General features: G+C 38.8%; 1 protein-coding gene across 4 annotated transcripts in view; it reads left to right on the top strand.

Moving 5' to 3' along the window:
* Positions 1-14,360, top strand: part of crb (cell polarity complex component crumbs) — a 30,124-nt gene extending 15,764 nt beyond the window's left edge. The window contains exons 2-19 of one of the 4 annotated variants that reach the window (XM_033328167.2): positions 1,017-1,387; positions 1,783-1,963; positions 2,339-2,506; positions 3,310-3,637; positions 4,167-4,627; positions 5,180-5,361; positions 5,481-5,634; positions 6,034-6,498; positions 6,857-7,592; positions 7,686-8,088; positions 8,316-8,771; positions 8,924-9,676; positions 9,801-10,632; positions 10,746-11,115; positions 11,224-11,539; positions 11,675-11,992; positions 12,073-12,168; positions 12,244-14,360. In XM_033328167.2, coding sequence (XP_033184058.1) covers positions 1,017-1,387; positions 1,783-1,963; positions 2,339-2,506; positions 3,310-3,637; positions 4,167-4,627; positions 5,180-5,361; positions 5,481-5,634; positions 6,034-6,498; positions 6,857-7,592; positions 7,686-8,088; positions 8,316-8,771; positions 8,924-9,676; positions 9,801-10,632; positions 10,746-11,115; positions 11,224-11,539; positions 11,675-11,992; positions 12,073-12,168; positions 12,244-12,471 — 6,818 coding nt within the window. In that variant the 3' untranslated portion in view covers positions 12,472-14,360. Of the gene's footprint in view, positions 1-1,016; positions 1,388-1,782; positions 1,964-2,338; positions 2,507-3,309; positions 3,638-4,166; positions 4,628-5,179; positions 5,362-5,480; positions 5,635-6,033; positions 6,499-6,856; positions 7,593-7,685; positions 8,089-8,315; positions 8,772-8,923; positions 9,677-9,800; positions 10,633-10,745; positions 11,116-11,204; positions 11,540-11,674; positions 11,993-12,072; positions 12,169-12,243 lie in introns of those variants that run through there. The other 3 variants (XM_033328168.2, XM_033328169.2, XM_033328170.2) reach the window with 3 other exon arrangements.
* The last annotated feature ends 22 nt before the right edge of the window (positions 14,361-14,382 follow it).

Here is a 14,382-nt window from a genome sequence, read left to right as displayed (position 1 = left end):
TGGCGTGTAACATGCGCACTTTAATTTCAAAAAAAGTGCGATTAATTCCATTTACCTGGATTAGTTTATCTAAACATAATTTATCTACATATATAAATAAATGATGATGATTATATATAAATATAATATAGCGATATGTATATATATATAAATAAATAAATGGAAAATATCTGTTTTATCTGTTCTGAAATTTATTTTTCACGTGATAAACATTCCGCGTGAATAATCAATACGTTGTAGTTGTAATTAACCAAGGTTCGTGATTTCGACGAATTTTCGCCGGTGTATAACCGTAATGTCCACCTTAAACGAGTCTCTCCTAACTATACAACCTTACGAGGGCGTGCAGATGCATCTCATGCATTATTTATTGGTTACCATCGATCCTCCTGTGGGTGCAGTGGACTTCATCAACCGCCTTGCTTGGAAAGTTACGGATGTTTGTATTTTTAAAATACCTAATGATAAAGCTTAAATTGGAAAACTTACTCTCTTAATAAATATTCTATAGCACGAGGCCACGCAAGCTACAGAGATATAAAAAGAAATATCGTAAATAAACCAGAACTCGGATAAAGAAAAAAGCGTAACTAAATATATGGAATTCGTTCAATATCGAATAAAACTAGGAATTCGAACAACCATTCGACTAGTTTATCGAAGAGGATGCAATTCAGTAACCTAAATTGAACGTTTCAGTGAGCAGAGAAATCAAATCTTTCGTGTACACATGTCGATTAGAATCCAATACAAGCGTACATTATCTTACCGAAATTTCAACCTACATAGTTAATAGCGATAACAGAAATTGGAACACTCACATAATCGGTTACACCGTCCTTCCTTTCCTACTTTCGGTCAATATCTGTAAATGTTCGAATATCTACGATATCTGACATACTGAAAGACGTACAATTTCTATTCCCCGTTATAAAAGTTATTATATTTCTTATTACCACGAAAGAAATTTTATGCAGGTAACGTAATATATTTCGTTTTACTACTTGATGTTCTAGTACTTACGAGCTTATTAGTAGTCACCGACGAAGCGCCGCAAGATTCCAGACACAAAAACTACGATGAACGTTCCAGGGAAGCCTATTTCAATGGGTCGGCGTTCCTCAAATTGAGCTCGTTCGTGTCCGTGCATGGGCATAGCGGTTTGAGTTTTCGAACATGCGAAGGAGGTCGACTTTTCATGCAGAAATACAACGAGGATTCGATTAGTCTGGAAGTGACCCCGGATGGACTTCTGTTCGCGGCCATCATCGATCAACAACGATACAAAGCGAGGCTAAACGCCAGATTACTGAATAATGTTTGGCACAACGTCAATATCCTCTTTAGACTCGGAAATCTCACTTTAAACGCAGCAGGACACACGCAGGTAATCAACACTTTTTTCAAGATAAAAGAATCCTCGTTATAATAAATTTCCCATATCTAGCGACGAATTATATCTGTTTAATAAATTCAACGATTTGACGATCAATTAAATTAAAAGATTAAATTATTATGATATATTAAAAGCTTGAATTATAATGTTTCCCTTTGAAGTCGTACATCGATGTTTTCGAAACTTTATGAAATGAAAAACGTGATCTTAAAAAATGTTTTTTACTCTCCCCTTCCATTGTCGAGATCATTCGACTGACGTTTTTTTTTTCTTTTTTAAAAAGAGTAATTAAAAAAGTAATTTTTACCTCTTTGGCGGATCTGAGACTCCAAAGCTATATTCTTATCTCTCGTTACAACGCTGATTTTTTGACTGATTCTGTTTAGGTAATTGCTAATGCAACGTACAATGCTGCGATCCTTACGCTGCCCGATTACGATATGAATGGCTCCCTTATCGTGGGAGAAGCGTTCAGAGGATGTATCCTCCAAGGTCCTGGTATTCTTTTTAACGATTCCATCAATAACGGAGCTATCTTTGGCCCCTGTCCTGCGGAGAACAAAGGATGTAAGGATTTCAACGTTCTTTCAAACGAATATTAATATTTATAATATTTAGGATGTCTTGCCGAGTAAGGAAGAAAGATATTGAGAATGTAGAAATTGACTAGATACTAAATACGTGCGAAATAACACATTTTCCTTTGTTTGGTTCAATTACAAGCGGAATCGAGCAATTGAACCACAGAATAGAATTTCCGTAGACGAAAAATCCAGTACTAAGCCGTAGATTTTTGGATCACTGCACACCTTTCGGAGTGAAAATCACGTATATTTAGTTGGTTCCTGCGTAAACTCTCAGACTACTCGTATGTGAGGTCGTATGTGCGATTTATGATACAAGTAGCAGATTGCATGGCAGATTTTCCTACGAAACTTTCAGGTGGTACGAGCGGACTTAACGGTGGTGTAGGATCAAGTGCAATCACCACCATGGATTTCTGCCATCACGAGCCATGCATGATGCATGGTAAATGCGTGTCACGGCAGGATCGTTACGAGTGTCACTGTTACGCCCGATATTCCGGCAACAACTGTCAAATTGACAACGGTAGACATTGACGTCGAATACGGGATTCTGGCACAGAGCGAAAGATAGAAATAGATTCATGGCCTTGTAGAAATACGCGTTATCATAAATTACAATCGTAATATCTTCACCGTAAATAGAATTACGTTGCTTAGCATAGAAATTTTGAAAAGCAAGTCCACGGTTAAACACATCGTAACGAATCGTGTTGTATTTATTTTAGTTTCTCGTTGTTTGTTCCTTTTATAATACAATCGTGATTGGAAATATTAATGTCTAAATTAAGCTTTGAAATATCGATTACGATTCAGTCGGCCATGGATTCTCTTTTTTAACTTTCGTCTATAATCTTTGCATGAATTTCATCATCTGTCTGCCTTTTTTGAATGACATACATACACAGAATATCGCGACGAATCACATATCACGAATAACACGTCTTTAATTCCCAATTAAAGCCGAGTGTTTATAAGAAACGGGTTTGCACGGTGGATATTCTGCTCGAACATCTCGTTCCACGTTATTTTATTTCAATCACGAGCTAAAGAAAATTAGCATGCCGAAGACACTAACTACCTGGAACACCATACATTTGCCGGGGTTTCTATAAATAAGAACTGTATACTAACATTCCTATCTGCTTGTCAAATATAAGTTTCGAGTTGCCAATCCTATCGCGTTTTCTTTTATTATGGGCTCTTTTATCTGACAACAGGCGTTTGGATTTCGGGAGCACTGGCGTCACACTCTTTCGCTATTAGAGCTATTAGAATCGCTGTTTCCCGATAAATGCTAAAGTATTTTATCTGTATAAAATTTGTCAGGTCCGCCATGCATGAGCAGTCCTTGCCGCAACGGTGGCACATGCAACGAAGACTCGAAAGGGGACTTTAGCTGTACCTGCAAGCCAGGCTTTACCGGAATTTACTGCGAATCGCAGCTCGGCGTACGACTTTGCGAACAAAGTCCATGCAGAAACGAAGGTGTTTGCATAGCGCTCACCGAAAGCGAATATAAGTGCGAGTGTCTGCCTGGTTGGACGGGGAAAAATTGCGAAACCAATTTTAACGAATGCTCACCGAATCCTTGCAGACACGGTGGAGTTTGCATCGATGGTATCAACAATTATACCTGCATATGCGATAGAACGGGGTACGTCTCTGGCGTTTACGTCGTATTAAATAACTCGAGGGGAAACTCTCAAGCAGTTTACGTATACTCTCGTTTTAGTTTGTCATCTCTGTAGTACACTGTACATTATGAAACTACCGATTAAATTCCTTGTCGATTTATTTGCACATTTTTCTGCACCGTCTGGCAATAATTCTTTTATCGACGCTTCGAAAAACGTGATCTCTTTGGAATGTATAAAATACATTGGTACATTTCGCATCATACACGTTCAAAAATACAAGCTTGAAACTTTCAAGACCTAAAGAAGAGAAATAACATCTTATTGTTAGTATATAATAAACGTATTAGATACAAAAAATGAACGAACCAAGTTCCACAGTTTTAATGTTCGAATGAGAACCCACACGCTTAGTAGAAAAATGTAATTATCTTCGATATATGCATGTATTCGATATCTAATCAACAACCGTTTTGTAACGGTTGAAAGATAAACCTGTCGAGGCAGAAAAATTATAGCGAATTATTAATCGTTTTCATCCTATTACAGATACGAAGGTGGTAATTGCGAAATTGACATCGACGAATGCTTGGCGAATCCCTGCTTGAATAACGGCGTGTGCTATGATAATTACGGTGGCTACATCTGTCACTGTCCGAACGGTTTCGAGGGTCAAAATTGTGAATTGAACTTAAACGAGTGCTTGTCGAATCCTTGCATGCACGATGCCGATTGCGTGGACGACGTTGGTTCCTATCATTGTAATTGTCCATCCGGATACGCCGGTCGACACTGCGAGCTTAAGAGTTTGTGCGAGAACGCGGCATGCCCGCCGAATAGCATCTGTGTAGAAGACGCACATGGGCCACAATGCGTCTGTAATCCTGGATTCATGGGCAATCCTCCGAACTGCACCATCAATTATTGTGCCAGTAATCCATGTAGTAATGGCGGAGTATGCTCAAGTAACAAAGACGGATTCAACTGTACTTGTCCGCCGGAATGGAAAGGTGAGTAATAGATTAAATTCCTATTAGTGAAAGCGTAAGACACAGCTTGAAATTGTAAATATAACGAATGTGTTGAAATCTCAATGTATAAAGGAATTCGTTCGTTCTTTTTTTTTTTTTTTTTTTTTTAAAACGAATTTAAACCAGACTACCGATGTTTATGCAAATTCATATTTTCCAATTAGATTCTACGCGAGAAATTTGTTTATCGTTTACCAAATATCATAACGAGTACGCAAAGTTTGACTATTTTATAGATTTTTTGCATAATCGAGTTGCACGTAAATGCACAAACATCCGCGGTCTGTTAATCGCTATCACCATTTACGTCATCGTTACGCTCACCGTGTGCGTCTGTTACGTCTGTTTTATCCAGAATAAAGTCTATTTTAACCGAAAGTGGAAAATTACGTAAAATTGTTGTTGTCGAGAATACGTTTGTATCGTGATTAACGTCTCTCTAGATCATCGTCTCCTTTACTTCACTAATCCTTTTTCGTATTTCTTTGTTAAATGTTTCGTATTGTCTTTGCGTAACGCGTGGACCATTAGGAACGACATGTCTATCACCCGCCTCTGATTGGTGTTCCGCTTGCTACAACGGAGGCAGTTGCCTCGAGACGCGTTTCGGTGTTATGTGTCAGTGCCCAAGATTTTGGACAGGACCTCAATGCAAGGATCCGATCACTTGTCGCGATCTACCTTGCAAACAAGCTTCCGCTTGTCACGATTATGTGAGTCAGACATTTGCAAATCGCTTTGCATGCACACCCAGCCGATTAATCAACCGCGTCCCGTCGAATATATCTCTATGTGGCCTCTTGCTTTGTTTGTTACGTCTCGCTTCGAACAGCCCGGCGGTTATTATTGCACCTGCGAGCCAGGATGGACAGGCCCCGAGTGTTCCATCGACGTCGACGAGTGCTCCAGTGATCCCTGTCGTAACGGCGGCATCTGCATCGATCAACAGAATAGCTACTACTGTCAATGTCTTCCAGGATACACTGGTAATCAATTTATTCGCGAACTCTTGCACGACGCTTTGCTTGTCAAATTCTACGATAATACTCGTTTTACCATATACGTAATGCGTGACTGACATTCATCCATTGCCGCTCGAATTTGTTTCATCTACTCTGCATCAAGGATTGGATATTCTAACTACTCGCGCTTATTCCTCCATCAACGAACGAATCATCCGCGAATTATCTCTACGTTATATTTTAATTTTAATTTCGCTATCTAGAGTGGAGAGGATGAATCGAGAATGCAAATAACAGATATTTCTTATTTTCTAAACGACGGAACTTTGTCACAAGCGAACGAAATACCTGTTATTTGCTTTTAAATTGTTCTATAAACGGAACATAAATATCGTTTAATAAAACCAATCTTAATGTCACTAGGTAAAAATTGTCAGATCAATGTGGACGAGTGCTTATCACAACCTTGTCAAAACGGTGGTACTTGTATCGATCGAATCAATGGATACATATGCAACTGTACGAAAGACTTCATGGATGAAAATTGCGAACGCGAGTACAATGCGTGCGCGTCAAATCCTTGCCAGAATAATGGGAATTGCACGCTGATACCAAGGTCTCGACGAGAATTCGTTTGCGAGTGCCCTCGCGGCTTTGAAGGCAAGATTTGTGACGTGAATGTGGACGATTGCGTCGATGTGCTATGCCCTGATGGGAAAGTTTGCGTTGATGGTATCGCTGGTTACGAGTGTAAATGTCGCGAGGGTTACAGAGATCCCAATTGTACCCTTATCGTTGACCATTGCGCGACGAAACCTTGTAACAGCGGCACGTGTATCGATCGCGGAGAACAGGGTTTTGAATGCAAATGCAGAGATGGTTTCAAAGGTACATTTTATTAAACAGAATTTATACAAGATATATTTTATTCAAATTCAATAAGAAGTTTTTGTTGATGTAATTATTTTCCTCAATTTTCATATGTTAAATTGAGAAGTGAAATCTCGAACAAGGATCGATGGCACATTTTGGTCAATGGTTGAATTAATAGCAAAGCACGGTCCTACAGTCCCTGTCGTTCGTTTTAATACACGCGTCGAACACAAGAAACGCGTCAGGAGTTGGGCTCGCGAAACAACCTGGTTTCCCCCCAAAAATGTGCCAAATGTGCTCTAGAGCCTTGTTCAAGCTTTCCATTCGATCGTCGATTAACTGGTAGCCACTAATCGATTACTCAAATTCATAGGAAAATTTTGCGAGGAGGATGTGAACGAATGCGAGGTAGAAGGTAGCTCATTATGTAACAACGGTATTTGCGTGAATACAAATGGCAGCTATAATTGCTTCTGCAGACCGGGATTTTCCGGAGATCACTGCGACATCGACATTGACGAATGCTTATGCGGTCCGTGTAAAAATAACGCTACGTGTATCGATGGTATTAACACGTTCGAGTGTCAGTGTCCAGCTGGTTATTCCGGGAAAACATGCGACGTGGATGTGAACGAATGCGAAAGCAATCCTTGTTTAAACGGGGCAACCTGCGTCGATGAGATCGCTAGTTACATGTGTATTTGTTCACCTGGTTTCCGTGGATTAAACTGTGAGATAAATATCGACGATTGTGAACCATTGCCCTGTTTAAATCATGGCCAATGTATAGACGGTATAAACAATTACACCTGTGACTGTGCTGACACCGGTTTTGAGGGTGTACATTGTGAGAAAAATATCGACGACTGCCGGTCAGGACCCTGTGTGAACGGTGCTCATTGCATAGACGATGTCAAGAATTACAAATGCCAGTGTTACGCCGGCTATACTGGCAAAAATTGCGAAGTCGATATAAACGAATGCGAGAGTTCACCTTGTCAGTATAATGGTACTTGCTTGGAGAGATCTAACATGGAATTGTACAAGAGTGACGCGTTGACGTTACCTTCGATATTCAACCAAGAGTTCAGCTATGCGAATGCGAGTGGGTAAGCATCGTGATACTCGAAGTAAAAGGACAAAGAATAATCAATAATCCGAAGAAAGAAGAAGTAATTGTACTTCTAACAATTTATTTTCAGATACGAATGTCTTTGCGTACAAGGTGTTACGGGGAAAAACTGCGAAGTAAATATCAACGAGTGCGATAGTAATCCATGCCAAGCTGGAACCTGCGTAGACCGTATTGGTGGTTACACTTGCGAATGTGACGAGGGATATGAAGGCGATCATTGTCAACACGATATCGACGAGTGTAAAAGATATTCACCCTGCGAGCACGGCGTGTGTACCGATGGAAGAGCTGATTACACCTGCACTTGTGAGCCAGAATACGGTGGTAAAAATTGTTCGGTAGAGCTGATCGGTTGTCAAGGAAATGCTTGTCAAAACGGTGGAACTTGTTGGCCATACCTCGTCGATGAAACGATACATAAATTCAACTGTACCTGCCCGAATGGATATCACGGAGAAATTTGCGACTACGTAAGCATCGTTTATATTTACGTATTTTGACTTGCCATTTCTTTTCTTCCTGCAAATTCACAAGTTGTTTCGATTTCTTAAATTCATCGCTTATCTCACTTGATCACGCTCCTTGTATTGCCTTACGCATGAATACGCGACACAGAAGAAGGTGCGTAAACGTACAGGTCGCAATTTCCTGCTGGTTTCCAATTCATACCGTTTCCTTTTGTTTTTTTTTTTCATAGGTAACGACAATGTCTTTGAACGGCAGCTCATACGTTTTAGTGAATACCACTCGAGACGAAGGATACGACATACAATTTCGCTTTCGAACGACTCTACCAAATGGATTACTGGCCATCGGAAAGGGCTCGACGTTTTATATCCTTGAACTCGTTAATGGCAAGCTAAATTTGCACTCGAGCCTTCTGAACAAATGGGAGGGCGTATTTATCGGCAGTGAATTGAACGACTCCACTTGGCAAAAAGTGTTTGTAGCGATCAACGCTACGCATCTAGTACTCTCGGCTAACGAGGAACAAACGATCTATCCCATTAGTCTAAACGAAGGTTCCAATTCAAATCATACATCTTTCCCGATGACTTATGTCGGCGGTACGACCAATTATCTGCGGCGGTTAACCCATGGCCCATCTTTCTTTGTGGGTTGCACCGAGGATGTAGTCATTAACGGAGAGTGGGTACGTTCGATATCTTCTGATCATAAACGATATACGTAGTCACATTAAAATACATTGAATTTATGGAATTTTAAATTAAGATATTAAGTAAGAAATATTTGTCGTACGAGCTTATCAAAATTATGAAAAATTTCCTAATTGTCATAATTCAGGTGTACTCTGGTACCTCATCAAAAACCGTATACATGGAGGACGTTGAGCCAGGATGTCCTCGCGAAGCCCAATGTTCGCCAAATCGTTGTAAAAACGGTGGCCACTGCACAGACAGGTGGCGTGACTTTTCCTGTAAATGTGAGAGACCATATCTTGGTCATACCTGTCAATACAACATGACAGCAGCGACGTTCGGATATGAGAATATCACAAACGGATACGTAACCGTAAAAGTGTCCGATATGGCTAGACGAGCAGTTAGATCGATCGTCGATATTTCCATGTTCATTCGCACGAGACAAGATAGGGGTGATATATTTTATCTAGGAACAGAACCGAATCCACAAACGGATCTTAAACCTCAGGAGAAAACTTATATAGCAGCTCAACTAGAAGGAGGCGAATTACTCGTTAGGATTCAATTTAACGGTTCAGAGGCATACACCGTTGGCGGTGTAAAATTAAACGATGGAAACAATCATCTAATACAAGTAATTAGAAACGTAACATTGGTGCAAGTGAAGATTAACGGTACCGAATATTTCCGAAAAACTATCAGCGCATCCGGTCAATTGAACGTAACTGTACTATACTTGGGTGGCATGCCACAAGCATCCAGATACATACGGCAAGTTGACAATCGCCAGATAGAAGTACCGCAAGTACCGCAAGTTAACTTCAAAGGAATCATTCAAGACGTTCAAATATCGAATGGCATTGAAACTATGGTGGTCGAATTCTTTCCTCTAAAGGTAACGATACGTTTTTCAATTCGATCTGCGTGATACGATATTACAAAATTTCGCTAAAAATTATATCGCACGTGATAAATTACAGTACAATATTTTAGCGGTAATATAAAAAAATATTTTATAGGCAAACGATATTCCCACCCCAATACAATTTGGTAACGTGACTTTCGATAATGACAAAATTCTTAAGGGTGTGATATCCGACAACGTATGCGTGAGTAGTCCATGCGATCACAATGGAACTTGCCACGTTACGTGGAACGACTTTTGGTGTCAATGTCCACGAGGATATACCGGCAAAACTTGCCAGGAAATGGAATTCTGTCAACTGCAGGACTGTCCTTCTGGATCGAAATGTCAAAATCTAGACGATGGTTACGAGTGCATCGCTAATGCTACTTTTAACGGTGTCACGACTTCTTTCACCTACGTTTATAATCAGGTTGAAGAGAAAAATGTGACCGACTCGACGATCGATACCATTCAGATTACGTATCGATCGAATACCGGTGGCACGTTAATGCATATTGCGCCTCGTATAGGCGATCAGCATTTTACCGTTTCCGTTTACAAGGACAAGGTTACGGTATCTTGGCGCTTGAACTTGCAGAATCAAGGAATACTAACGTTTGGTAAAGCCGAACCTGATGGTAATTGGACGTCTATCGTATTGAGGTTGAGCAATAATTCTATGGAATGCGGATATGCAAATTCCAACGACGAATATGCATCGCACGTTAGCCCGAACTTTAGTTTTCTTTTGTGGTATGATTTATTAATTACCGGAACGGTCACTCTTGGTGGACTCGGCTCTGTTTTATCGAATAAACATAGTTACATAACGATCGGCCCTGGGAAACAGATCCTAGAAAATAAAAGCGGTATTAATGAAAATTCGATAGATTTTACTGAACGTACATTGACCACCGCTTCTCCGCCTTACAATGTAATGTCAGGTAATATATTAGCGTACATAAACATTTTTTAATTATACGCGTAATATTTACGTAATACTTATTACATATTTTTATTTGCATTGTGACTAGAAAATACGTCTTCTATTTTATAGGAGAAGCTTTTAAAGGATGCTTGGGTGAAGTAAGAATTGGTAGTATGCTTTTGCATTACTTCACGTACGAAGAAGTATATCAAAACGCCAATTTTACACCCTTAGAATACTTAGCATTACAAGAAAATAATTCAACGTATCATGACAGTATTGGCTGTCAACTTTGCTTCGACTCCGATTGTAAAAATGACGGCTACTGTTTTGATAAAGCAAACAGTTACATTTGCGAATGCCCGGCTGGATACGCAAAAGACGATTGTTCCCTTAACATCGACGAATGTATCGATAATAAATGCAAGAATGGAGCAACATGCATCGATGGAATCGCTAATTATACGTGTGTGTGTAATAGCGGCTGGCAGGGATGGTTGTTAGTATATAACATAATCTATTATATCAAATTCCAATACACTCGTTTCTTATCGAAAATCAGAAAAAACTAAATTTACGCTATCTTAGGTGCTTATCTTTATTTCAGATGCGACAGTGACATAAACGAGTGCGTAACCCTTAGCCCTTGTCAGCACGACGGTGTATGTATAAATCTTCCTGGGTATTTCCGTTGCGAATGTCCAGATCAATTTACTGGCGAGAGATGTGAAAACTTTCGTCTAATTACTTGTGAAAATCAACCTTGCAAAAACGGTGGTAGTTGCGCAGATATTGTAAATCCACAAACTAGCGACAACTTCACTTGTACTTGTACGACTGGTTACGAAGGTTCAATCTGTGATACTCCTTATTGCATTGCACGAAAGTGCCAAAACGGCGGTAGATGCGATTACTTGCATCAGGTATATAGCATATCAGGCTTATACAATGAGAGTTTTATTCGTCTTATAAAAACGAATACTTTTATTCCCTTATCCTCTATGATTTAACGTATAATTGTTTGTAATATGTAATAATCTATTACTTTAAATTACTAGACACCTCGATGTACTTGTCTACCCGGCTATTCTGGACCGTATTGCGAGATTAATATAGATGACTGCGCGCCAGATGCAGAAGGAAATATACCATGCAAAAACGATGGAAAATGCTACGACGGTGTAGATAGTTTCGTGTGTGATTGTAACGACACCGGTTATATAGGACAGGATTGTTCGTTTGATATAGACGAATGTGTACTGTCAACGACCGATTGTGGTCAGGGACGGTGCGAAAATTTACCAGGAACTTACCAGTGCATTTGCGATCCAGGTTATTGCGGATACAATTGCGGAATGATGGATCCTTGTAGAGCGGTACTGTTTCTCGGATAATTTCTCTTACTCGCTACACTGACGATTAGTTTTCTTATATCTCACATTCCTTCCCTTAACAGGATTATTGTCAAAATGGAGGTACGTGCAAATGTGGAGATGACGGCGGTTACAAGTGTCAATGCACACCGGACTATACCGGACAAAACTGTACAGAGGTACATTCTAATATTTTAGAATAATAATTTCTTTCACATACAATTACGAGCGATAAATGTTGTGTTCTATTTTAGACGGAAAACTTTTTGGGTAGTCAAGCGCTCGATATAGCGGTAATCGTTGGTCCTATCGTCGGATGCCTGTTCATTATTGCAGCAGGTTCTTTAGTTGCATTATTCATGATGGCTAGAAAGAAACGTGCTACTCGAGGAACATACAGTCCAAGCGCTCAAGAATTCAGTAATCCGCGTGTAGAAATGGACAATGTGATGAAGCCACCACCGGAAGAGAGATTAATCTAAGAATTTATTTCGTGACGGTGGAACATAGTATGAATGTTTCGCGTCTCGAAAAATCCTAGTCTGCCGGGAATATGCATCGTTATCGCAGTATTTGTTGTTTAAAGAGAGAAAGGAGTGTTGTTCTCACGGCGAAACTGCTTCCAAACGATCAATGAAAATATACGGGGTTTCATCGCGCGTTTTCTAGTCCATGCTACCATATCACGCAGCTGTCACATCGACATAAGGAGTTGAATGAGCAATTTGGGACATGATAACTGATTTGAAGACATCCGAAAGCGACGCTGAAGATGAAACGTATTAAAACTGCCTGTAAAATTAAAAGTTGATTATAAGGTAGAAGTCAAAATGGGATATACAAGAAAATTATTGAGAAAAGAATTTAAAAAAAGAAAAAAATTTATCGCGAGCAGTGAGATGAGAAATGTACCATAGAATTTATATATTAATCGTGCTGTTGGTTTGAACAAATCATATAGTTATACAAAGTGTACTTAAAACTTCATTAAGTGTCCTTAACTTAAGCAATACTCGGAAGAAGCTCCTAAGAAACGAAACCCGTCCATTTTAGTGCCTAATTGATCCTACTTAAAGCTTTTATTTATAAGCGGTAAATTTAAAGCATCGAAAATGTACATTGCAAAATTGTGTTGAACACAGACGTTACATCGAGATCTCTAAAGCATAATGATATTCATTACTACTGTTTTACTCGTTAAACTTTGGGCAATCATGATACAAATACTGTTAAATATCAATACAGCGTAGTGTTTTTATTATTTGAATCGTCGTGAAGATGCCGGAACTTTGTAAAAATATTGTAAAGCAACGCTGTTCACAGATAAAATCCTTTACGCGATCTTGTTTCCTTTCACGTGTTGTCATTATAGAAAAACGGGAGTTCATTAAGAGATCAGGAAATCTATATATGGCTCCTCTTTTTCTACCTCGCTGTTAAAACAAAAAGATGATACGTGGGAGTAGAAGCTATCCAGTTTACTCGCGAGAAAAACTTGGACTTCATTGTTGTAAAGGGTAGTTATCACGCTACGCGTTAATCACTGTACGTGCATTTACTCGCTCGTCAGTATCGACACGTTGTGCTGGTTCAATTTGTACATAGATTAGATACGTTGAAAATATCAATAATGATTCTACCATTAGCATTTTATATTATGAATATAGTATTTAATAATGAATTATTTTGTATGTAATTACTTAATACCACGACCAAAGTAATAGCGAAGAATTTTCTTGTCTATTAAAATATAAACGATACAACCGTAAATAAAAACTGTGTCATCGTTTTTCAATAGCCAAGAATAATTATTCTTTACAGAAATGAGAGTTAACATATTGTTGGTACTATGTTTTTCATATATACTGACCAAGGTGTACTATCCTTTCGTCTTATAGGACCGAGATTAGCAGAAATGTCTATTTATCGTATTGATGTGTGCATCGTAGAAAAAGAATTTTTAATCAGAGAATATGTATTGAAATAATTGCAGAATACTAAGCATGCTTGTTTTAAGCATGTATCGTAGTATCACGATGTGAATGATGTATCCACTATAGTAATCGCTGCATTATACATATAATGTGGTATCAATCAAAAACACAATTATGTGGAGAATTTATACTTGAAATGATAGGAGTAATCACTTTTATTGTAAGTTATGAAGAATAACTTTTGTTCAATGTATATTATAAAGTGAATATCATTAATGTTTTCTGCAAGACTGAAATTTTGAGTACTAAAAATTACGTGTGCATGCGCTTTTCACGTGAGTACTTATTTTGTGACAACATGCAATATTGTGCATAAATAATTATTACAATTTAAACTAAATGTACAAAAACAATAAAAATTTAAATATTTCAACATAGTATTTATCTTCCCTTTTTATA

Source organism: Bombus vancouverensis, chromosome 3 (genome assembly GCF_051014615.1).
Source record: "Bombus vancouverensis nearcticus chromosome 3, iyBomVanc1_principal, whole genome shotgun sequence".
Lineage (NCBI taxonomy): Eukaryota > Metazoa > Arthropoda > Insecta > Hymenoptera > Apidae > Bombus > Bombus vancouverensis.
Note: the sequence above shows the minus strand (reverse complement) of the source record. Positions and strands in the feature narration are given on the sequence as shown.